The sequence below is a fragment of the Anas platyrhynchos genome, chromosome Z (genome assembly GCF_047663525.1).
Source record: "Anas platyrhynchos isolate ZD024472 breed Pekin duck chromosome Z, IASCAAS_PekinDuck_T2T, whole genome shotgun sequence".
Lineage (NCBI taxonomy): Eukaryota > Metazoa > Chordata > Aves > Anseriformes > Anatidae > Anas > Anas platyrhynchos.
The window spans coordinates 8,961,860-8,987,643 of NC_092621.1; the positions used below are offsets into that span (position 1 = coordinate 8,961,860).

A 25,784-nucleotide genomic window follows, 5' to 3' on the forward strand; every position below is an offset into this window, starting at 1 on the left:
CTGAAATGAAATTCTCTGGAACTTTGAAGTGAAAACTAAGAAGTCTTAGGTATAAGATATATGAACGATTAAGAAATAAATATTAGTTTATCTTTAGTGAATTGAACTTCAATTTTTAGAATATTTTAGAGAGTATATTGCCCAGCTATTTAGCTGGGAAATTAATTTTTTTAGTTTATGTTGATGGCTAGCAAAAATCTTAAGGATTAAAAATTATATTAAAAAAAAAAAAAAAAAACATGCAGAATTGCTCCATCTGCTTTGTTCACGTGCAGAACAGGAGTTAGGTTTCTGGACCATTCCAGGAGACAATCCCATCTAATGCTGTCGCACCGGCAGCCAGAGCTGTTTTGCTGGTGGTACAAGTGCTATAATGCTGCAGCAGGTGTCATCTTACTCGTACTCCTGGTTTTAATTCTATACATTTACTGTGTTGTGTTGCTCCCACAAACTTTAGGAATTGATAATTAAAGACACACATATTCTTGAAAATAGCCAGTCACTATATCATGAGCCTTTGTCATCACCTTGTTCCCGTTCTTTGAATGTTCTGATAAACTGATTTGTGAGAAATTTAGCTGTACTTATTAGACAGGAGCTTCTGTCCAGACTCTTCTGGCATTATGATTCTAACAAGATCAGTGTCAGTCTCTTCTGCCATAAATTCCAGGGCTGAAGCTACGGGATCTTTCCCTAAAGGATCTTTACTGAAAGGCATTACCGTCTATTAAAATTGATCGCTGTAACACAAATCAATGATGGTGTGAAGGAGGTCTAGCAGAGCTGTAACTGAAAAATTCTGGAAGATGTTTCTGAAAATTGTTGATTAGAGGAAAAGGGTTGTTTACAAACTATAAATATTCTTCTTGTTTGAAAAAGTAGGTCTCATAGGTTGAGCTGTCCTCCCTGCGATGTCTGCTTGCTCTGATAACAAGGAAGGCATTGCTAATGATCTTGTAGCGTGTACTGCTCTGCGATCAATCACTGGGATTGCAGCTGGTCGATACAAGCCTGAGCTCACAGTTTTTCTGTGTTAACTGCCTAGGTGGGTAATCCTCTCTGGTATGCTAGTGCATTGCTAAATGCATTGACCTTATGACTTGGTTTCAATAAGCTCGGTTTCTGTGTCCCTGACGACCTTTTGCAGCCAGTGTAGTCTTGATTGAGATCTTCTAGAAGAATCTGAGCAATGCTGTTTTTCACTCTTAATCTCTTAAACGATCAGAGTTATTCCAAATCTTTGCTTGCATGAGCAAAGCATTCTCTTAAATGTTAAGAAATACTCTTTCCTGTACTTGAGAATTTTGAAAGAACAGTTTCTACATCCAGACTTAGTTGTGTTTTGTATTCAAAAGGCTAAAAGCTCTTTCCAGCTTCCTTTAAGCTTGCAGTGTGCTTACTTGAAACCCTGAAGTATGTCAAAGAAGGAACAGCATATCATTCCTTTGACTTAAGTTTCAGTATTCTCGAAGAGGGAGAGAAGGTAAGTTCAAAATACCATGTTGCTTGAGCAACATCACAGTTTCCATCTAACCAGCAGAGTTCAAATGGAAGTTCTTAGCCTGTAATTCTCTGAGCTGCATTGTGTCAGAAACACTGACAGGTGTAACATTTCACCTGGGCAAATCACAGAGCAGGAGTCTTATTCAAGAAGCAGTCCATTTTTCAGCTGGAAGATGGTCTTATGTGTATGTACTAAGCTACTCTCAAGGATTACTTAGGCTACTTAGCCAATGGTGGTTGATATTATGGAAACTAGTAATAGAGTAAATGATTCTGCTAGTCGTGAGCTCCCAGTTAGTCTGGTCTGTGTTGCTGGAGGTCAATGTTCATCACGGCTATCTACTAGATCATGTGAAAGAGTTGACTTAAGCCCTTTCCTAATGTTTGTACTTGTGCTTGTACAGTTTGTCATCTCTAGGGTAGCTGCAGATGAAGTCATGACTGGTGAGATTTATTCCCTGAGCTTTGGAGGTTGGGTTTCTGAGAGTCTGTGTGTTGCCAGTTGTGCTGCGTCAAGCGTAAGTGCTGTGCTTATTGTAGACATCGAGATGTGATTTTATGTTGAATTTCATTTGCTTCATCAGCTCTGGGCTCTAGAATAAAATGAGGTTCTGAGTTTGTAAATGCCCTGTGAAGTAGTTTTTAAAGGATATGTGTTTCCTTATCTAATACAGCAAAGCTATCCTGGGTTCCACCCTAGTGACTAATACTGTCATGTGGTGTCCTTGCACAGTAACCTATAATACTTTGAAATAGAAATATAGGAGGTACTTGTAGGGGAAGGTATTTATATATGTAAAATCAATTATCTGGAATAAAACTTCAGGGTGAAAAAGGATAGAAGAGCTTTATGCTGTAACACAATCTGAGAAAAGCGTGTGTTCTTAATCTCATAATTATTAGGTCACTACAAGCAGTTTGCCAGTCTGACTCCTTTAAAAAATATACGTATATATATTGACTTTAATTTTGCTTTCTGTGTTCATAATGGTGTGTATTTTTTTAAAAGTGATTTTCAGAAAGTACCTTAAGGTCCTTTCTGAGGAAGGGCGTTGATGTATCTCAAGTCAAGTTGGAGTTTTATGAACAAAAATGGATGGAAAAGTAATTCAGAATCACCCTGCACTTTAGGAGGAGTCATGAGCCATAAATATTTTGGGGAGTAGATTTCTGTACTTATTATATGCTTATGAAATCGGTGAGTTCCTAATAAACCAAGATTAGTTATTAATCAAGCTGTAATTCTGTCAGTGGTCATAGACTGTCAGGGCTATATACCTGCAATTACTTTTGCAACTAAGCACTTAACTATTTGAAGAGTCACATTCTAGATAATCCTCAAGATAATATCCGGAGGAATAATTTGAAGAAAATGTTTCACAGAATCACAGAGCTGTCTAGGTTGGAAGAGACCTCAAGATCACCGAGTCTAACCTCTGACCTAACGCTAACAGTCCCCACTAAACCATATCCCTAAGCTCTACATCTAAATGTCTTTTAAAGACTTCCAGGGATGGTGATTCCACCACCTCCCTGGTTCCAATGTCTAACAAGCCTTTCGGTAAAGAAGTTCTTCCTAGCATCCAACCTAAATCTCCCCTGGCCCAACTTTAGCCCATTCCCCCTCATCCTGTCACCAGGCACGTGGGAGAACAGGCCAACCCCCACCTCACTACAGCCTCCTTTAAGGTATCTGTAAAGAGCGATAAGGTCGCCCCTGAGCCTCCTCTTCTCCAGGCTGAACAAGCCCAGCTCCCTCAGCCGCTCCTCGTAGGACTTGTTCTCCAGGCCCCTCACCAGCTTTGTCGCCCTTCTTTGGACTCTCTTGAACACCTCGATGTCCTTCTTGTGGCGAGGGGCCCAAAACTGAACACAGTACTCAAGGTGCGGCCTCACCAGAGCCGAGTACGGGGGGACGATCACCTCCCTAGCCCTGCTGGTCACACTGTTTCTGATACAAGCCAGGATGCCGTTGGCCTTCTTGGCCACCTGAGCACACTGCTGGCTCATATTCAGCCGACTGTCCACCATCACTCCCAGGTCCTTCTCTGCCTGGCAGCTCTCCAACCACTCCTCTCCCAGCCTGTAGCTCTGCTTGGGGTTATTGCGCCCCTGGTGCAGGACCCGACACTTGGCCTTGTTAAACTTCATGCAGTTGGCCTCAGCCCATCGGTGCAGCCTGTCCAGATCCTCCTGCAGAGCCTTCCTACCCTCGAGCAGATCGACACACGCACCTAGCTTGGTGTCATTTGCAAACTTACTGAGGGTGCACTCAATGCCCTCATCCAGATCATTGACAAAGAATGACTGGTTACCCTGCGAGTGCCGCGTGATGACTCTCAAGACAATCTGCTCCATGAGCTTCCCTGGCACTGAGGTCAAACTGACAGGCCTGTAGTTTCCCAGGTCTGCCCTCCAGCCCTTCTTGTAGCTGGGCGTCACTTTTGCTAGCTGCCAGTCGACTGGGACCTCCCCTGGTAGCCCGGGCTGTTGATAAATGATGGATAGTGGCTTGGCCAGCTCCTCTGCCAGTTCTCTCAGTATCCTCAGGTGGATCCCATCCGGCCCCATCAACTTGCGCACATCTGAGTGCTGTAGCAGGTTGCCAACCATTTCCTCATGGATTATGAGGGCCACATTCTGCTCCCCATCCCCTTCCACCAGCTCAGGGTACTGGGTATCCAGAGAGCAACTGGTTTTGCTGCTAAAGATTGAGTCAAAGAAGGCATTAAGCACCTCAGCCTTTTACTCATCTCTTGTAACTTTGTTTCTCCCTGCATCCAGTAAAAGATGGAGATTCTCCTTAGTCCTCCTTTTTGTGTTGATGTATTTATCAAAACATTTTTTGTTATCTTTAATGGCAGTAGACAGATTGAGCTCCAGATGAGCTTTGGCCTTTCTAATTTTGTCCCTGCATAGCCTCGCAACATCCTTATAGTCCTCCTGAGTGGCCCACCCTCTTTTCCAAAGATTATAAACCCTCTTTTTTCTCCTAAGCTCAAGCCACAACTCTGTTCATGTCGGTCTTCCCTGCTGGCTCGTCTGTGGGCACGTGGGGACAGACTGCTCCTGAGCCTTTAAGATTTCCCTCTTGAAGAGCTCCCAGCCTTCCTGGACTCCTCTGCCCTTCAGAACCGCCTCCCAAGGGACTCTGCCAACCAGTGTCCTGAACAGCTCAAAGTCGGCCCTATACAAGACTGCAGTTTTACCAGTCCCCCTCCTGACTTCCCCAAGAATGGAGAACTCCGCCATTTCTTGGTCACTCTGCCCAAGACAGCTCCCGACCACATCTCCCACCAATCCTTCTCTGTTTGTGAACAAAGGGTCTAGCGGGGCACCTCCCCAGGTAGGCTTGCTAACCAGCTGCATCAGGAAGTTATCTCGCTCTCTAGAAATAGTTAATCACTCTCCAGAAACCTCCTAGACTGTTTTCTCTGGGCTGTGTTGTGCTTTCAGGATATGTCTGGCAAGTTGAAGTCCCCCACAAAAACAATCTTGGGGAAGTTTAGGGAAGAAGATTCTGTATCAAGTTTTAATCAGCCAATATTCTTGTTGCCATTTGATAGGAGTAACTATCAGACTTTGGAGTGAGGGGAGATGTTTCAGGATTCCTGCAACTGATAGAGAATCTCATGCTACAGCAAAACTAGCAAAAATGTCTGGCTCAGAAGTGCTAAGAAATGGTGGGATACAAAATGCAATTACTTTACGCCAGTGAATGGTCTCTAAAAGAGCATCTGCTAGATGCGAATTGGTGTCTTGACAGAGGGCAGCTCTCAGCATCTGCAGTTAGAGGCTTTTTTCTTGTCTGTAGAAGGGAGTTTAGTGCATAATGTCTGTAACTTACCTGGAGTTCTTTGGATAGCTGGTAAAAAGCCCATAATGTATTTCCAGCCTGTTGAATGCTTGGGCTTGTTGATGTGCATTTTTTTGCAAAGCAAGTGCAAATAGAAATGGTAAAAAAGCTTGTTGCTTTTAAATAACTCTGTTCTATTTCTCTTTATGTAGAAAGGGAAAGCTAACAAATTCAAGTGAGGACATAAAAGCAATACTCAGTGTTCCATAATCTTTTCACACTGATGGTCTTCAACTGGAAAAGCCTTAACTGCAGCTTAAAGAACCCACAAGTATATGATGAGATAGAAGGTAAGTGAATACAAATGTGAAGGAGCTGTCAGTGTCACAAGCAACTGTATGGTCTAAGCTGCTTTTGGAGCTGGGGATGGACTCCAGAAATGTGACTTTGGGTGATGCAGTGGCTGTGACACATCTACTCCTGTGACGTGCTAACACCATCCTTTTCATACCTGAATGTGCACATTGCACTTGCAAGAAGTGTAAGGAGGTATTCTTTGGGTCTTATGGTATTTCCCTGAGGAAGAAATTCTGCTTCTGTCTACTCCCTCAAGGAAACAAATGCTTGAAATAGGCAGTATTTAGTGCAGGGACTTGGCTGTACTCTGTATGAACTGACTCCACCTAGTAATGTAAAGGTCTCTCTTCTGCAAGTTGGGAGAGAGCTTGTCTATGTTTTATTACAAGCCTTCTTCAAGGCACATTTCTCCTGTAATTTGACATTACTGCAGGAATTTGAGCATGATGTGTCTGTTCTGTCATTAGGCAGCATTGGATGTATCTTCTAAAGCTGTGTTAAATCAGACAAGGGTTAGAGAAGAGGCTGGGGCTGATTCCCAGGTGATGGGAGGAACTCTAACATCCCAGTAGAGGAACAATCAACCCAAAGTCTTTTCGCTTTTTTTTACAGGATATCTTGCTGCTTTGTAATGGTAGTGATGGTCCAAAGAGATAGATCTGTGTGTTGTTAGCAGTCCTGTATTGTTGTTGGTCTGTAAGATGTTTGGAGAAGAAAAGCTGAGGGCACCACTGTTGGATGGTCATGTGTCAATCTCCTCCAGTAACCTACTCCAACCTAGTTATGTAGAAGTGAGGCTAGATTGCTGGAGCTGACTCAGATCTGTCAAAATGTCCTGAGGAAATGGAGCTAATGCATCTCTGAAGACGCCTTTTGCATATAAAATGATCTGTTTCTGTTTAGTTATTCATTGCTTAAGTGTTTCAGGGGTTGTGCTCATTAGCAGTGCTTCTGAAGAAACGTCTAATAGACTGGAAAAAAAAAGTTTATACCACTGAGCCACACTGGAGATGTTGTGCAGCCAAACTGCAAACTTAAATGGGTTGGAAATAGCAACTTAGAAATAAAGTTTGGGCTAAATCCAGTTTCATGATACGAATCCAAAACATCATTAAGGTTTTTGTAGTAAGGTGGAAAACTGAATAGGGGAGATTTGGTACAGAATGTGGTGGATCAGAGATACTGGACCAAACCAGAGAGAATGCAGTGAGATTCCTGGGATAGCTGTGGATTTGGGAGTCAGGAAATACAAGTTCTGCTCTGGCTTTGTTGTTGGCTGAGCTGGATGACTGTGGGCATACAGTTTCATCTTTGTGCCCTGTTCCTCACACCTGCAAAACTAGGATGGATTTTGCTCTGTGGTAGGTGCCTTGAAAACTGTTTTTGAAGTGTCATGCAAGAACTAGGCTGTGCTGGTGGTTTAGGGGAATTTTGGCAAAATGGATTTTTGCTCACGATAAAAGTTGTGAATGAGAATTGTTTGTAAAAATGTGTTCAGTTGGTGGTGGTGTGAATGCCCCAGAGTCCTTCAGGCTTCGAATGAAAGCATATTTCTGGGGTTATGGGTTCCTCTCCATTTTTCATTCCAGCTGAACATGAAATTCTTGTTTGGTCTTTGTGTCCTCTTGTCATTGGGAGGTTTGTAATTGCACATTTGTCACTTACAGTACATTATGGGCTTCTGGATTTTGCTCTGCATATTTACAACTGAAAGGTGATGGTGCATTCGCAGTGAGGTGTGGGCTTCCAGCCCACAATAAGTGTTAAACTCATCTGTTCAAGTGTGGGACTGCAGTGGGCAAACTGAATTATTGTCTTAGAGAGAAAGCAGACCTTTCCAGGTTGCTTTTTAAGTGAGGAAATTTAAATCTCGCCTTAACTCCAGTTGTTTCCGTATTAGATGAGTGTCATGTGGATAGAGGTTATTTTATGGTGCTTAGGGATGTGTTGGGTACTTTTTCCTGAATGTAGCTGGTGAATTCTGTGCAGCACAGAGGAAGAGATTACACCTGTGGTATGGAAATGCTTTCTTAAGCAGTGTGTGAAGGTGAGTTCAGTGACCGGAGCATCACTGGAAAAATGTCCCAGGGTTTAGGTAGCTGCTCTGCTTTTTCTCCGAGAGTGAGGGCTGCTTGCACGTGTGTATGTCTTAGCTGTGAGCAAGCTCAGCTGTGGCAGTCGCACACACAGAGGGAACCTTGTTTAACAGATGTACTCACTCTTTGCCTCTTGCTCGTGGCTTCCTTTTCTGAGCTCTGTAGTCTATTGTTGGACTACAGGCTAAGCCTTATTGCCATTTAAGCAGCCCTAAATAGAGTGGCCTTTGCTGTTTGGGAACTCCAAATCAGGAGACTGCAAGGAAGAAGTTTGTGTTTCAAGGCTGGAGTACAATCCCTTTAGGGAGCTTAGGCCAATGAAGTTTTCTAATACACAGCACAGTAAGCAGCCCTTTGACTTGTCATATTCTATTTTTGTGATTAAATTGACCACTGTCGCTGAGGGCAAGCTCAGCTTGACTGTGTAAAGCTAGATTTCTACTTCTCTATGCTAGACAAGCTTGCGAAAGACGACTTCCTGTGGTCTGTTCCCACTGAATTCAGATCCAGAAGTGTGGGCACCAGCACTGTGCTGAGCCTGTTCTGGTGTCTGCTGCTGTTTTCATATGCCAGGAGTATTTATTTTTGATACCAGGTGATAATACTGCTGTCCCTGTGGGTTTTTAAAGAGCAAGACTAAATGTTCACTGAATTTCAGTCTTCCCTGAAGCTAAAAAGCCTTTTCAAGAAACAATTAAGGTGTAAGTGCACACTTTAAAATTATTTCCTGTTCGGTATGCTCAGTTATGCACCTGTTGCATTTTTAATTGAAACCAGTGGCACATCTTTAAAAGATAACTTCTGGGAGCAGAACTTAATTCAGTGTTGACTACTGGTATTTCCCTTCTGGACCATTTTTTAACTGTCATTCAGCCCTGTTTGGACATGAAGGATATGAATATGGATATGAAGACAGGTACTTCGTGCTAATGAGAAAATGAGCTAACTGAGAGCTGAAGCTGTGCCACTGACATGCTGATGGGTGCAAGAAGTGATGAAAACCCAGAAAAAGTCAAGTCACTATGTAAAGAATGTCACACCTGTAGCACTGAAGATGGAGTTCACATTTCTCTTGTAAGCTTAGCTTGCTGGCCTATTGATAGCACTAACGAGATGTGTTTTGAAAATCAGGCAGGTTTGGGGTGATGTCAGTTCTGTGCAGTCACTTGGCAGAAGTGTTTTGGTAAGCACGCTCTTCCAGGTAACCTGCGACATGCTCTTAGGTGCTTCAGTAATAGGAAGCTTCCAGAACTTCTGCTCTTCTGCATCTCCATGTGCATGCTTGGTGAAAGAAAAGCTTGTGTCCCAGTGGTGAGTACAGGTGTTCCTGCAAAAACAGCGCAGAGCTTGGTGGCATCTTAAAATGCTGGCTTCTAAATCACAGGGAATTCGTGTCCTTAGTACGTGACTCTTGTAACTGAGAAAAGTGAGGTGTGTTAGTGGAAGAGAGGGATGTCAGGTGGCTGGGAATGTTCATCAGTGTTACACATGGGAGGGATCCTGTAGGGAATGGGAGAAAGCTTCTGGTGGCCTGATGTGTGTTGAAACTGCTCGGACTGAAGGTGCAGTCATGATTTGAAGCAGTGGCTCCACACTGAGTTTGAAGTTTTAGCCCACATGCTACGGGGCAGGCAGAGTCATTTGTAGGTGGAATGGTTCATTTAAGACTGTGCTTTCTGTTAGTACCACACTGAGTTGTGTTGGGAAGATGCTGAGTGTATGGTATGGGTGGGTAGTGCATGTGACTTGAGTTACCAGTTTTAATCCTTATGGTCTCTAGTAGCCTAAAACAGTTCCCATTATTCTTGTACAGCACAATACACTTGTATTTTGACTCAGTTTGAGTATAAGAAACAGCAACTGCTGTTTGACCTGCTAGCAGATTGCAAGGTTTAGCCTTAAAACTTTTGTCCAACTTGATTTCTTGCTGGATCTTTTGTCCACTTTAACTACATAAGAATTTGTTTCCCCAAATTAACCAGGAATATAACTTTCAATAAATGAAAGCTCAGAAGAAAAATGGTTTAACAAGGAAAAGGTATCAGTTACAGCTTTATTTGAAATAGATTTTTAAGTAGTCATTTAATTGCTGTAGTAGTAAAAATGCATTACATTCTAGTTAATGATAAAAAAAAATAGTAATTTGTGTTCTGTTAAAAGAACAGCTGTTTTTTCTATTAAAAGAACACAAATTACTTCTGCAATGAAATAATTGGTCGGAATTCTTGTGTCAGTGTTAAGAGTCGGTTTTATATTTGTATTGTCCACTGCACTGAACTTTTTTTTAGGTGATATAAGACCAGCTACTTTTACTCTTGATCAAAGAACATAAGAAGAAACTGCACTTTTTTGATTGAAAAGGGACTTCTGTTTAATGACAAAAGCTGTTTTGCTCTGTGGTGTTGGCAGCATGTCGGCAATGTTTGTCTAGCTCTCTTCATTCATAACGGGGAAGAGTCTGCAGTATTAATAATACTCAAGTACTTCGTAGTTGGCTTGTTGCATATTGAAATCTCATTGCTATAAGGACAGCAGCATTTTAATAAGCTTAAGTTGGTCTGGGTTCCAGACGTGCATTTTAAACGTGCAGGATGCTCCAGATTTTTTTTTCCATGTAACTTTACCAAAAGAACAGAAGTGGGGCATTTTGGTGAAGCTGGTAGCTTGCTTTCTAGTCACTGTCCAGTGCTGTCCAAAACTTGAGATATATCATAAAATCACAGAATGGGTTGGGTTGGAAGGGGCCTCAAAGACCACCTAATTCCACCCCCTGCCATGGGCAGGGACACCTCCCCCCGGCCCAGGCTGCCCCCAGCCCCATCCAGCCTGGCCTTGAGCACTGCCAGGGATGGGGCAGCCACAGCTCCTCTGGGCAGCCTGGGCCAGGGCCTCACCACCCTCTGGGTGAGGAATTTCTTCCCAATACCTATTCTAAATCTCCCCTCTCTTAGTTGAAAGCCATTCCCCCTTGTCTTATCACCCCACTCCCTGTCCCAGAGTCCCTCCCCAGGTGTCCTGCAGCCCCCCTTAGGCACAGGCAGGCTGTGTGAGGTCTCCTGCAGCCTTCTCTTACTGCCCACTTTGGTAGTCAGGCCTGACTGTTGTTTGCAGACAGCTTTCTCTTGTGGCAGGCTCTTTGGGAAAGAGTCCATTTTAAAAAGGTCACCTGTTGTTTGTGTAGTTAAATATGAACTTAGAATCAGTGCATTTCCCATACGCATCTTTGGCAAGACACTCTGGCCAAAGGAAAAGCTTGTGCTCATCTGCTTCCACCACAGGGCTGTACATAAGGCATTTCCAGTTTTCTTACGCTCTTGCTCATGAAACCTGCTGTTTTAGAGGCTTGTGGGGTTTATAAGCCTCAACTTGGCTGGAAATTTGTGTGGTTGATAAGCAATTCAGTAATGGGAAAAACTAGTGCACTGCCTCTCCTCAGCCATTGTAGGGTTTTCCCTTATTTCTGGGTGAAATTTAGGGCAGGTAGCTTTATGGCCAAGTAAGATCAGGATGTTAACAGAGGAGTAGGAGTGTCTGTTGTCAGGTAAGAGCACTAAATCCTTAACCAGTTCAAACAGTATGCGCTTCTATCGAGTGTGGTATGTTTAATGAGCAAAGTGGGACACTCCATGAGGAGAGCCACGTAACCCCGGCTGTCTGACATTAATGCAACGAATCCATATGGGGCAACAAACGGGAGCTGCAGCGTGTGGAAATCACACAATTGCCTTCCACTTTAACTTCCCGTTGATTGATGCATGCTGAAGCAGAAGGTCTCATTGCACGCTCACATTAAACAAGTGCACAGCTTGAAGAATCAATTTCTCCTAATGTGTGTCCCTGCGAGGAAGATACTGTTCCACAGCTGTATGCAGAGCCCCTTAATGGATGTTATTGCCATCGCTAAAGAGCCATGTCTGGTAATTCGGCGATGCGATGTGTGGATAGCCCTGCTCCTTGGGGGCTCTTTTCTCCCCGTCCTTCCCATTTACAGGAAATGTGTTTTGAAAGCCCTGCCCTCTTGGCTCCTGGCCCTCAGCCCCTCAATCACTGCACTGAAAATAGCAAACGAAATTAATTTAATGTTACGGGCTGTCTTTCAAAAGGTAGGTCTCTCTTCAGAGTGCTTGGCTGTTGAAATGTGGGGTGTATACACAGCATGGCTGGCTAATCCCTGCCTTCCTACACCTCCTGCTGCGGTCATTGCAGTCCCTACTCTGCCTTTCGTTAGCTGCAGGGCAGCCACTTGTATCCAGTAAGTCATTAGCTTTGTTTTAAATCGTGGCCATTGAAAATCAAATACTGGGATGGAGTTCGTGTTTGATTCAAGGAGAGTCTGGTTTGTGCTCAATGATTTTGAAGTAGAACAAGAACTGCAATGTACCTTACCTCCTGGCTTCAAGTAGCACTTGAAGGAATCACTGTTGATACGCTTCACAGTTTCTTTCCATTAAGACTAGTAAAAGTGATGTGTGTTTTTTAACCGTAGGGGATGTGGTTATTATATGTCAAATCCAGTTATATTGTGACTTTATCCCAAGAGCTGTCACTAGCAGCTTGATGCCCTTATACTTCATAAACGGGGAGCACCTCTCTGCAGCTTGCTGGGCTTATGGTTTGCAGAGCAAAAAAAAACTTGCTGTGGATTTGGGGGTGATGTCATCTCCTTGGAGACTGCAGTGCCTGAAAACCGGACCTGTTGTGTGCTGTGCTGAACAGCAGGTCAGGTTTTACTCTGATACCCAGATCTTGTTCTGTCCTGGCAGCAGGCGCTGCCTCCGTCTGTACGTGCTATGGGCGGCTGCATGGAGAGTCCTGGCGTTGGTCCTTGCCTTTCCCTTGTGCTGAAATCAGTCTTATGTAACATCGATATGCCAGTCACTTAAACCAAACTGCTTTTTGCTTTCTCAGTGTAAAATCACCGCTAAGCTCATCAATGTGATCTATGAAGAATAAAAGTGATCTTTTTGATCTTTTTTGTCTTTCTATAGTTTCTCTTCAAAACCTGAAGATGTCCTGGTTGTTTGTGGTCAGATATGGCAAATGGTAGCAGGTGGATCAGCCTGACTTGGGTAATATCAATAGCTCAGAGCAGTTCTGAAGATGGTTCAGGTGCACCTAACTTCAGAGGCTGAGCTTGTGGTTATTGGCACTTAATGCAAGGTCTGGGTCTGACGTGATGCTTGGAGCCTCTTGGTATCATCACCTCCAAATGTTCCAGGGCCAGCTGTGCTTTTCTTTCATCTTGTTCTTCAAAGCATCTTCATGCTGTCCCTTCAAGCCTGTTCAGCTTGGCACTATCTCTTTGTGCCAGTGGCTTCTATAATCAGTTTTGGCTTGTCACTTCTTTGCTTCTGCATTTTCTTGTTTTCTCTCTTATTTTCCCTTCTGTCTGTCAGTCTCTGGGCTCCGCTACACTGTGTCTCTCTGGCTGCACAGCTTTAAGATTGTCTCAGTGTAATTAAGTAAAAAGGTAGGCTTTACCTGTCCTCCCTGTATGTTCATAATAAGCTGTTGAAGTTAAAATTACTTACAACTTCCAGGCATCCCTAGCCCTAATCCCCTTTCCAAAGGGTTAGCCAGAACCAAGAATTTGGGGACAGGGCTAAGGAGGTCTATGGTTATAGAAGAAAGCTTGGAGGTGGCTGTAAGAAGACCTAGAAATATGGAACCAACTTGTTTCTCTAGCCCAGGAAAGGTGCTGAAGAACTATGTACAGTCGAGGAGGCTTTCTGTCAGTTTAAAATGCACAGCAAAGCATCAATCCACAAATGCTCTTTAGCGTCTTGTTCTGGTGTCTGGAGATCCAAGGGCTGCAGGTATCCCTTAGCTGGTTTGGAGGACAGCTTTAGGAGCAAACCCTTCAAATCTCCAAAAGAGCAGCCCCAAAGGTGAGCAAGCCCTCGCTGCCCACTGTAACAGCTTTGACCCAGCCTGAATAGCCTATCAAATCCCATTACTTAGAAGACACTGGTTTAATTAAGCCCCTTTTAGAAAGGAGGTGACGAAATGTGGCTGGCAGCCTGTGCCAGCATTCCTGCGTGTGGAGCTCCACAAGGCTCTTTGCTGACGGTGCGGGCTGGGGGAATGGCCTCTTGCTAAGTATTCGCTCACAGTGCATTAGGAAGAGCTGGTGGGATTTTAACTGGAATGCTGCTTGAATCTAAAGTGTGACTGTATGTCTGTGAATAGTGCAGTTTTATGGTAGCTTGATGTTAATGTGCCTCAACCAGTTCTGTAACACAGAAATAAGGTGTTGCACATGGCAGAAGTGTTTTTCCTGCTGCGCTTTGAAATTAATGCCAGGTGCTTGGTCTCCTCTAGGATTTTACTACAGGATTGCCAACAAAAGAAAAATACTTAGTGCTTACATGGGCATTTTTGCATACAGGGTACATCCAAGGCCCCAGCCTGATGCGGCTGCGAAACTCCCTGCTAGATGCTAGGGCTGCGCGGTTCTGTGGGACCTGTGCATGCTGCTGTTCACGTCCCTGGAGTGAACTGATAACATCATGCTAACCTGGTGTTCAGCACCTGGTGATCAGTGTGTGGGAAACTTAGTATGTCCTTGCAGCAGCCTGCTGGAGAGGGGATATCAATTATCACTTTAAAAATGATCCCTTTGGATTTTCCTTTCATTGTTCCTTGCATTTGTACAGTCTAGAGTGAGTTGCTTCTGATAAGAGTCAGGCAGTGTAGTCTGTACTGCCTTTGGGTCACTGAGTGAGGAAGCTACTTCCTCTCTCTGCATCGCAAGTTTTAAACTCCTTTCGTAAAGGAGCACTTGGCTTTCAGTCTGAGGTAGTAGCTAGAAAAAAGCAGAGTTGGGTGGAGTGCAAGGAAGTGCGTAGAGACCTGTCCCCCGTTTGTGGCGGATGACAGCTGGAGGCAGTACATGCAGTACATGAAGACTGTTTTACTTCACAGGTGGCCTGGCTGTCTCAATAACAGCAAATAAAGTTTACATCTTTATTGCTACTCCCACAGAGACCTGACGGAGCAGCCACTTGCCTGACCCTGTGATCTGGGCCTGAAAGGTGTGGGTGGTTTCATGCTGTGTAGTCTGATCTCTGCGGTGCTGTGACCAGTAAAGCCCTTTCAGCTCCAGTAGTTCATGTACAACTGTACTGGCTGGTCTTGTGGCTTTGCCCTCGGCCTTCCCAAATATCCTTCGAGAGGCAAACTCAGCACTGTTTCATCTCCTTCCCTCTTTGAAGTCTCCATGTGTTGTTTCCTTTCGAGAAGCAGGTGTTGGCTGGTGCCAAAGCCAAGCTTGTTGGCCAAGAGGAGCTCTGTGGGGCATAAGGACAATGCTGAGAGGGAGAGACGTGCAGCAAGGAACCTGACAAATGCCAAGCAGAGTGATGTGCAGCTGGAGCTGCCCAGCATGACTCACTTCCCCACAGCCTAGTGTCTGCTTGCTTTGCTTCAGGAAGTTGGGCTACATCCGGGTAAATCTTGCAGCTTTTGGCTGTGTTAATTCCCATTAGCCACTGGTGTTGAATGAGCTATTGACTCCGGTGTGGTGTTGAAAGGGACCTTTACCTAGAAAAAGGTAGTTTCCAAAAGTACTTCAAACCATCTCTTCCTGATCGCTACCGTGTCAGCTGCTGCCAGGAGGGACAGCGAATCTGTCTGTGTGGTCCTAGGCTCTGGACATCCTTCCTCAAAGGTAACTTTTGCAGCTGGAATCCATAACAGAAACACTGAGGCTGAAGAATGAGACCTCACCTGGGGAGTGATGGGTTTGGAAATAAGATCTGCACCAAATTGTGCTTTGAGCATTGACTGCTGCTGCTGGGGGTGTAGCAGGTAATTTCATGGGTTTGAAGATTACCTGCTGGACAGGGCACTCTGTCAGCTGGAGGGCTGCAGAAACAAAGGGCAACTCTGAGGCTCTGTTATGCATAACATCAAAGGGGGGCTTACAGATGGAGTTATCGAGGGAAATGTGCTGTGGTGTTTTAAGGAAGATCTTATGATGCTCTTCTATCTGCTTCTGCTGCTAGACAAAGTTACTGAACACGCCACAAGCATCCTGGAGTAGGGTTTTAGCGGACTGATGAACAAAAATACCCTGTAGCTTGCTCTAGTTTCAAAGCAGCTCTCTTCTCAGGATAGCCCTGAGAAGGCCCTCTGTGTTAAAAGCTGCCTGAATAATCATGTGTTTAACATCTTAGCCATGTAGGATTTGCACTGACTTCACAAATTAAAAAAAAAAGTAGATGATTAAATGGTTAGCATTGTTTCCTCATGCATATCCGAAATCTTGAGGTCTTCCTACCAGTTACTGCGTACCAGCATTGTGTATTGTTATCGGTGTGCCACCCAGCACGTCTAGACAAGTGCCATGCTGGCTGTGCATGCACAATATCATAGTACCCCTTTTTAGAGCAACGGGGATTAAACTGAAGAGGATCAGTGTGGTATTTCCAGGAGGAAGGGCTGTTAATGCTGGGCAGGCAGTATGTGCTCTGTGGGGCTGGGAAGGAGCAGTCTCGGAGTGCTGTGATCTACAACCCGATCTTTCTAATCAGCCTGGCTGCTTCTTGACTATTTGTGGTTTTATTTTCCTGGCCATTTGGATTGTCAGACCCTGAGCAAAGTTATTTATTCACTCCATCAATTCTTGGTGCTATAAAATCCATTTTACTGTCTGTCTTTGCAACAGGATAAACATAGCAAGTGTCAGCAGCGTGTCCCATACTACAGAGATAAGGCTGAAACCACATAGGCTTATGCAATGCTATATGTATGAAGTTGCTAAATGTATTTTAAAATGTCTTTCAGGTTCTAAATGGCTTCTAAGAAGTTGGGATCCGACTCTCATGGTAAGTGGAATTTGGTACCCTTGCCCTTTCAATAGGATGAATCGTAGTGTTGCTGCTGAGTAATGTCCTGGCTGTCAAGACTGATCTGTTCAGCCCCTGACTGGCTTTTTTGTTAGGGACAAAGTGCCTTGGCTTCCTTCTTGCATAGTTGCTTGCTGACGCTGTGCTCATTCTCTAGTTAAACTGGAGTTTAGCCTTTGACTATCTCCCATCATCCCTGCCCCTCAGTCATGGCAGGATAATACCTCCCCAGCAATCCCCTTCAAAATCAAAGCTGAACTGCAGTTTTGGTGCTTATGTGATGCTCGCTGAAGCAGACGCTAGATCTGCAGCCTCTTACTATGAAAGTCAAGTGAGAGGCTGGATTGCAACTCAAGCTTTTAATGTATCATTGGGTTGCATTTTGCTCAGTAATGAATTTATTCCTAAATTGGACTTACCTGGCTTAGTAGCTAACAGGCAAGTGATCTCTCCTACATCTGAGATGTGTAATGTCATGCAGATGATTGGCGTCATAAGAATTATGTGCTGCAATGCATGTTTCTTTTAGAAAATGGGGTATAAATGTGAGAGGACTCCTTTCCCTGACTCTCTTTTTTTGTGTGTAATGTAGATTCTTAAAATGAGTAATCAGTTAAAGCTGTGATGGTGGTTCAAATTAAATTTCTAAAAATCAGCATATTAAATAACAGAAAACCTTAAATTGCTTTGCTTAAGCATAGTACCATTGAAACAGTGGCTTGGCTGTTAGTTAGTATATGTTGGTGTTGCTTTTTGTATTAAATTTACTGTTAGAAGACAAATTGAGTCCTTATCTATTTGAGTATTGAGGCAGTAAGTTCATACATTTAAAAGTCAAGAAATCAAGTTTTCCTAGACCAGTACTTTTGTGATTAGGCTGAATGCTATGAGCATCGGTGTTTTGCTTCAGAAACACTTTTTTTCTATTAACTGTCCTAAAACAGTTGGTGTCTCTTAACATTTTTTTTTTTTGTAGGCTTGTATTTGAGATGAGGTTATAGCACTGTATTAGAAAATTACCATACTGGGAAGAAACAATGTTTTTATTCCTTAGTCTAGGTGCTGAGGTTAAGCTGACAGTCATTAGTTCAGCTCATCTAGTCTGGGTGTGCTTAGTGTTTTACTGTCCTGAAACAAGGGATGTTGCTCTATAAATACCACAGCGTGTGCTCTGTGGCTGGTGTGAATTTCAGGCAAACAAGGCCACGGGAGGGGAGATGTCTCCCAGTTACTGTGTCAATAAGTCTAATAAAACAGGTATTTGTGTACTGAGCAACTTGGGCTGTGAGATGGATGCAGAGACGCGATTGTGCTGGGCTTGGACGCTTGGATCATCCCAGTTAGAGCAGGACTCGTACCAGTGGGACTAACCAGGGCATGGCAGCAGCAGCAGTCAAGCTGGACTCTGAGCATTTCAGAGATAAGGCTGTCTCTGACCTGGCCATGATGTAAGTGCAAGCACAAAGGCTGCCACAATTGCTACTTCTGCAGAAACACATGCTGTTGTATCCAAGTTCTCACGCTGCCAGCTCAAATATTCTTTGGATGTCACGGTGTTGGTGGCCATCAAGGTGCAGTTTGGATGCTGTGCTGTGTACTGCTTCTCAGTAAGGACCAGTGAAAATACTATTATATTCTGCCTGGAGTTCTCTTTTGTTGTGGTTGTATGGGTGCCATGTAGGTTGTTCAGCCTGAGGGTGTCAGAGCTATAGGAAATGCCCTCTGTGTCCCAACAGGGCTCTGGGATCAGTGCATAGCAGGAGAGCTCAACTGATGACAGCACATAAACATTTGACTCCAAGTTAACAGGATATTCCTGTTCCCAAAAGCTGCTTGTTCTCTTGGAGCTTGTGGCTGCGTTATTGTAGATGAGTCAACAGTGAAGGAGCACAAATAGTACTTAAACTGTCATCCAAGTATGAAAATGGGTCACATAAAAATGGCAAGTCACAGCTCACTGAGCAAGAGGTTAGTCACCAAACATCTCACATTGCCACTAATGTCTTGTCGGGTTTGTAGCACTCGGAGCAAAGTTACAAATGATTACTAGACAAACACTTGAAATTGCTGTTATACACAGTCAAAAACCTTGCCTGTAATTCCAAAAGCTTAGACCAGTTAATGTAGAAACTGGCTACAATTTATTTTATGGGTTTTCTTGCACTTCTTCACAGCAGCTCACGGAAAACAAGCCTTTAGTCTGGCTTCTTGGAGGAGCTTGAGTCATTGGTGATTCTGCCTAGTGAGTTTGCAGGGTGCCTGAACAGCTTTTGTCCTAAAACACTTCATAAATACTACGCATAAATGATAGATGTAAAGCACAGATGGAGGACCTTGAGGAGTCTGTGGCCTCGCACTGGAGTGATTACAAATAAGAGTGGATCTAGTCAGATTGCCATGTTTAAAAAGTCAGGATTGCAATACTGAATGTTCTTGAGCTATTTCACTGTTTCGGTTAAAGCAGATCTGGGCTTTGGGCTGTTTTTTCCTTGTGACCATTTCTGTCCAAATGTTACTGTCCACTTGTATGCTAAAACTGTTCATTTTTGTGTTTTTCTTCCATAGCTGCTCTAGAGCTGGGTCATTTTAAAACTTGTTTTGTATATCACAAACTAATGGCTCCTTCTATAGAGGCGTAACAGAACACAACATTCAGGAGAGCTTCAGATTCTGGTTGTGTAGGCATAGTGTTGTCATGAGGAAAGCTAAGATGCTGGGATTTTAACTACAAAATTTGTTCAGCTATTGGAGTGTTGTAAAACCTTGTTATGGGCTGGAATATTATTTTTTAAAAGAACAAAACTGAAGCAATGAAGTCCGGGCATATTCAATGTGTTTCTATTCTCACAACTTCCTTTGTGTTGAGTCACATTGTGTGGTTGGGGCAGCAGAGAGAGAGTAGCTGCCACATACAGAAATGTGAGGTTTAACTGAATGCATTAAATTTATAGGGTTTTTGATACCATTTCTTCTTCTGATCTTAGGGCCTTTCAGCTATCTCGATGATGTCCCGTTTAAGATAGGAGACAAATTTAAAACCCCTGCGAAGGTTGGATTACCTATTGGTTTCTGCCTGCCAGATTCTTCTCAGCTTGTCAGAGAAGCCCAGGTAAGGATGGTTTGTGCACTTCTGCTCTTTCTGCTGCCACCCCAGGTCTTCAATGTGTTATTCTGTGAACTACATTTTTTTTTTGGGTGTTAGTCTTCACTGTGCTGTACTGTTACTTTATAGTCTTCTAGAATGTAGAGGAAGATGATAAATATTGTAAGCTGTGCCGAAAGTTTCTTCTTACCCCTATAAAAAGCCTGATGGCATTTATTTTCATGTATCTATTCCCCCCCAAAAATAGTGTTTTTAAACAGTTAAAGGTTTAAATGCTGCCCTGACAGTGCTAAACTAAAATCGTATTTTTAAGAGGAAGGATGGTAAGAATTGAAACACCCATGCTATGGCATATCCTCAAACAGCGTTCTACAAGTATGGCCACATTCCGTGCATTATCACTTTAATGGGGTGAAAAAATAAATTTCTGGTTCTTAAAGTCTGTGCAGTACTGAGTGGGAGATCTTCTCCAGCCATGTAGCGAAGATGTTGCTGCTTGGTATGGATTTCTTCCAGGTCTCTGAGGCACGTGGCTCTTGCTGTAAACTTTTGGTAGCACAAAAGCAATTACTTCAGCATAAATCCAATCTCCAAATGCAGGTTGTGATGCAGGAAATACAATTGAACTATAGTTTTCTCATTTGAATCTGTGATTCTCCTTGGGCTGCCCAGTTTGTTGACTTCAGCATCAGCTGTGACAGATTGCTGTGGACAGGTCTGATTTTTTCTGCCCTGCAACTTATCTGCTGCAGAGCTGAACATCCGAATTTCCTGACATCGTGGCTTGTTATTATAACCGTTAAGTGGTTGCCTGACTGATTGTCCCAATACACATACTTCCACCTAGTTAAGCTTGAGTAGGAGTGCTGCAGGAGGTTCTAATGTCCTGTGGCAGGTCTTGCTGTGCTGTATCTTTGTTTCCCAGCCAAGCTGGGGTTCAAATACAGTACGCCGGGTTAGATTGCAGTGCCTCGAATAAAATGATGTGATCACGTAAGCTAAGCCTTGCACAGTACTCTTTGGCTTTTTTACAGCTCTGGTGGGAGCTATTCAAAATAGTAAAAGTGCACAGAGGCTAAATTGATCAAAACCATGTACTTAGTATTTCATGTTTATAAACACCGTGGTTGTGTGTGTATCCAGCTGTGATAGCTCTGCTCAGATGGCAAAGAGTGTGGAATGGATAGTGCCCAGCACTTCTGCCAGTGAGTTGTGTTTCAAAATCACCTTGCTGATAAATTGTATATCCCATCTCTTAGAGCTAAATAAGGAAAGGGAAAACTACTTTGTGTAGAGTTGAGATGGGTCTCCAGGTTCTCTCTGGAGCCTGCTGTGGGATGGATAACACAGTGTGAGTCCCTGAAAAGTCCAACAGAGGCTTAGCAAATCTTCCTGGCTTGTTGCTCTGTACAGCTAGGATGTCTTATTACCCGTTTGGTTATGTGACATCATCCTGGCAAGCAGGCTGTAATTCTTGTGAGTCACAGGTAGGTTACACCTTGGGCTTAGCTTTGTAGGCTGTGTTCTGAGTGTTTTTCCATGACAGGGAGGGCACTAAGGTCGTTTGGTCCTTGTAAGATACTAAAGCTTGACATATATTTATCGTGTTCAGGATTTTGTCCTCTCAGTCAGGCCACCACAGTGGCCTGCGTGCCTTTAGTGGGTAGCTTCTGTAAATGTCTTGTGTGCTAACCCAACCCTGAATGAACTGATGTCAAATGAGAAAAGCTTGTGGGGTCCAGTCAGTGCCAGTAACAGTGGCAAAAACAGCTACTACTGGAAGTTGTCAGAGTAGCCAGCACATCCCCTTACATACCATTAGCACAGGTGTGAGAATGCTGATACCTCTCCACCCAGTGGGTCTAAAACTAGCATCCAGTCTGTTAGGAATCTTTTAGGGGGTACTGATAAATACCTTATTGGTCTTTGGATGCAAAAATTACTCTGCTGTAGTCTTGAATCCTAGTTCAGTGGTGTCAGATCTGAGTGTGACTGTCCATCACGTGTGACATTGTTGTCACTGACACTTCAGGCTTCCACTGACTGCATCTATTTTCTTGCTGGAAGAGGGAGAGGGAGTTGTGAAACTGATCTTGTGATCATCAGTAGCTCTAAACTAAACTAAGTGTAGGATGGACACAAAATACGAGATTTTTGGTCCAGACTACAGCCACATTTTGCTGCTAGAGGTAAAACAAACTACTGCTGGTGTCTCCTACTTCTGCCTTCCTGTGAGTTACAAGAGGTGCTGTGGAAAAAAATTCTGTCTGTGATGATTCACGTAGTTCTTGCTCTGTGTCACTTGTGTTACTTATGCTGTAAAGTAGTAGCTGTGATTCTTATAACTTGTCTTTTTTTTTTTTCCCTCTTTCTCTCTCTACCTCTGGTCAGTATGACTTCTCCCTGGAAAAGAAAACAATCGAGTGGGCTGAAGACATCAAAAAAATTCAAGCTGCCCAGAGAGAAGCTGAACGCAAGGCAGAAGAAGCAATAGCAAACTCAAAAGTAGCCCCAGAGGACAGCAACAGAATGGGGTTCTCAGAGGGACCTTGCCCTGAGGTCATGCCTCCTCCTATCAACCCCATCCTTGCTAGTCTGCAGCATAATAACATTCTTACACCCACGCCAGCCGACAGCAGTGCTGTGAAGCAGAAAGTTCTTAGTCCACCTCGCCCCAAAGCAGACTTCAACCCAGCTGATTTTGAATGTGAAGAAGACCCATTTGACAAACTGGAATTAAAAACTATCGATGATAAGGAGGAGTTAAAAAACATTCTGGAAATCCACGTTGGTACTACTGGGCCGGTTGTTGCCCAGCTGTTAGATAGCAGTTTGCCCAAAGGAGGGTCTGAGTCTGTGTTGCAAGATCAGGAGGTTCTGGCATCCATAGAAAGGGCCACGTTGGACTTCAAGCCCCTTCACAAACCCAATGGCTTTATCACTTTACCGCAGTTGGGAAACTGTGAAAAGATGTCCTTGTCTTCCAAAGTGTCCCTGTCCCCCATCACTTCAGTGAGCAATATCAAATCCCTGTCCTTTCCTAAACTTGACTCCGATGAGAGTGATCAAAAATCATCAAAGCTCATGAGCACTTTCCACAGCACTACCTGTCTCCGCAACGGCACTTTCCTCAGCTCTTTGCAGGCCTGTGCTCAGACTAAAGCCAGTGAACTGAACGGACACCATGTGGTTGGTCTGTCTGCTTTAAACGAGGACAGTGGCATGGAGACATCAACGTTATCCTCTTCGACCAGGCTGCCTTCCCTGGCTGTGTCAACAGTTTGTACGGAAGAAGAATCGTCTCCAAGCACAGTGACCACGGTAAACGCGCGGTGGATTAAAACGGGGCTTGTGGGGGAGATGTGGAGGTGTGGAGGCAAATGTTGATTCTAAAATGTCCCGTGGCTTTGTTTTTAGCTTTATGTGTGGCGTATAGATAGGGCAGATCATGTGCAGTAATTCTTTTATGTGGCAAATGGATCAGCCCAACAGGTCTTCGTGCTGGCAGTTGTGAACCTTAGACTGCTACTCACAGGCTGCTTCACCCTGCTCTGCCACATCTCTTAACTTGCAAGCAATTCTGGTGACTTCTTCAGCTTCTCAGCTCTTGTTGTTCATAGTAGCAGTTAGCTCAAAAGGCATGCAGTTATGTATAAGATTTCTTCCATGATTTCTTACCTGTGAGGGTGGGAGAATTGCTTTTTGGATACCAAAAGCAATTTTGAAAATCATCTGACTTACAGATTTTGGTTGCTGTACAGCTCTGAGACAGGAGTTTGAAGCTTCATTGCTTCCAACTTGGAGCAAGTTCTGAGAATGCTTTGGGGAAACCTAACTTCATGCCATCTGTTGTGGCTTTGTGAGTGGGAGTCCAGGCTTGAGTAAAATCGGGTACTTTTTTCCAAAGAACCTAAGATCTGGACACCAATACTTGTGAATTCTAATGGAAACTGCATAGCCAAATCGGCTGTAAAAACTGAGATTTGGAAGGCTTCTTCTGTCTGCAAAAGTGGTTCTGTGTTCTTGCTGGTGTACTCCAGGTTTTTATGACACCATGTGCTCTAAAAACAGTGACAGTCCTTCTCTTCCCACTGTCCTATCACCTCTTTTCAGGCTTAAGTAAATGCAGTATTATTTGAGAAATACAATATTCTGGCAACTAGTGTATCCCTAGCACAGCAGAATAGGTGTTCATTGACTGCTAAGCCAAATGCACCCAGTAAGCTTCGGCAGGAGCAGCGGTGTGCTAAGCAAATGCTTGCAGGCTTGAGGGGAGGTTGTGTCATTTTATGTGGCTCAGAGATGAAACCTTGAAGCATGACGTCTCCAGGGATTAATGTGAGAGATCACTCACAGCTAGATAGGTGGGCTTTAAGATAGCCAAATTCTCACTCCAAATGTTTAAATCTCTGCTAGATTAAATCCTATTGAAGACCGAGAGGGGAGATGTGTTCTCAAGAATGCTGTAAGGGAAGGTACAAAATGTTTTTAAACACTAACAAAGGAATTAACAAATAGACTTACTAGGAAACATAATAAAGATCATCACTTGAAACTGTGTTTTGGAAGTAGCAAGCCAAGAAATAGGTGTGTTGACAGAACTAGTTCTTCCCATTGAAGTTCCAAGGTGTCTGAATATGCTTGTTTCCTATTTCCACGAGGTCCCAGAGGCTGGAAAAGGACAGCAGAGTTGCACGAAGTTGAAGTATAGGCAAAGACCATAGCAAAAATCCTCAGAGTATGAAAAGGATAGAGAAGGAAGTCAGAGTAACCCATGTGGCCACCAGAAGAAGGACACGATCCTCCTAAAGCAAGATTGCACGAGAAGAAGCCTGGTGATTTTATAAAGCTTCAGTACACTTCTGTCCCAGTGTGTTGCACAGTGCAGTTTATATACATGTTTTTCCCTTCACAAGTTCAGAAATCATAACTTTGAATTTGGCGTTGCCACTGGAGCATGTTTTACCAGTGAATTGGATCTAAGGTTTTTCGGATGCAAATAAACTTGTGATTTCTCTGCTGCACTGATTCTGGCCTGGGTGATTCCCTTTTTCCTCGCGGTGTTTCTTGAAGCTCACGGGTTTGCTTTTTGCAACTTTGGTGGAGGAATAAATGACTAGCAAAGAAATTAAACAGTTGTTCAGAGCCCTGAATTTGTATGGCATGCCTTATTTGTGTAAATACCTGGTTATGGGAGGATGGATGGATGGACCTGATGGACCATTCCGAATGTACTGCTGCATTAACACGAAGTGCTAAGTATACCAGCCTGCAGGTGAAGCTCCCAGCTTGTTTACAAAGTCCCTAAAAGCAGGAACAGTGTGTAAGCATGGGCTGAAAGCACTGCATGCCTTCTCAAAAGGCACTGAATGAAGTGTGCAGCCTTGAGTCTTAAGGGAGCACAGCTTCTGAGTGGCCAGCTCTGTCTCCTGCAGTTCCTTTGGGTGCTTCTCTCCTCCACTGGAAGTCTTTGATCATGAGCATGGGTTATCAGGCTCAAGTAGATTGAGGAGCTGCTTTTCCATGACTTGAATCCCTGGTGTCAGAAACAGTTTGGGTTCTTTTTGCTGTTGCATTAATAACAGAGCATCATTCATTTGGGGAATTTGATAGCCAGCTGATTTTAGACCCCTGTTTCACTGTATCCCATGTTCGAGTGCTTCATGTTCTGCCAAAGAGTCTGGAGAAGGGTGTAATTTGAGGAGCTTTCAACCCCTCTTACCACCGTGAGGACAGGTTTTTAGGTAAACCAGTCCATCAGGCTGCATGGGATTTCTCAGGTGTTGTGTCCTAGGAGAAAAATTGATTGGCAATGTACATGTAGAACAAATCTCCTCACCTCCCCCAGTCCTTCTTGGGGTCCAAAGGACTTTCTGGAAGAAGTGGGCACACTTTCAAGCAATTGATGGCTGAAAAAGTATTAAGAAAGGCCATGTCCTGAGGGTTTTGGTGAAAAGTGATTTCTTGCAGCTTCTTCTAACTCTGTTTAAGTCTTCCTGTGTTTTAAATGGATTAATTGAAACATGCAGACCTTGGGCGAAGAAGAATTTCTGTGCTGTCTGGCTGGAGCTTCCCAAAGT

At 43.7% G+C, this 25,784-nt stretch overlaps 1 protein-coding gene across 10 annotated transcripts in view; it reads left to right on the plus strand.

The window, feature by feature from the left end:
- Positions 1-25,784, plus strand: part of UBAP1 (ubiquitin associated protein 1) — a 34,151-nt gene that overhangs the window by 1,981 nt on the left and 6,386 nt on the right. For 5 of the 10 annotated variants that reach the window (XM_038169911.2, XM_038169906.2, XM_038169914.2 and 2 more), the window contains 3 exons: positions 16,540-16,580; positions 19,586-19,710; positions 22,096-23,025. In XM_038169911.2, coding sequence (XP_038025839.1) covers positions 16,547-16,580; positions 19,586-19,710; positions 22,096-23,025 — 1,089 coding nt within the window. In that variant the 5' untranslated portion in view covers positions 16,540-16,546. Of the gene's footprint in view, positions 1-1,907; positions 2,022-5,511; positions 5,650-16,539; positions 16,581-19,585; positions 19,711-22,095; positions 23,026-25,784 lie in introns of all 10 variants that reach the window. The other 5 variants (XM_038169908.2, XM_038169912.2, XM_072031638.1 and 2 more) reach the window with 2 other exon arrangements.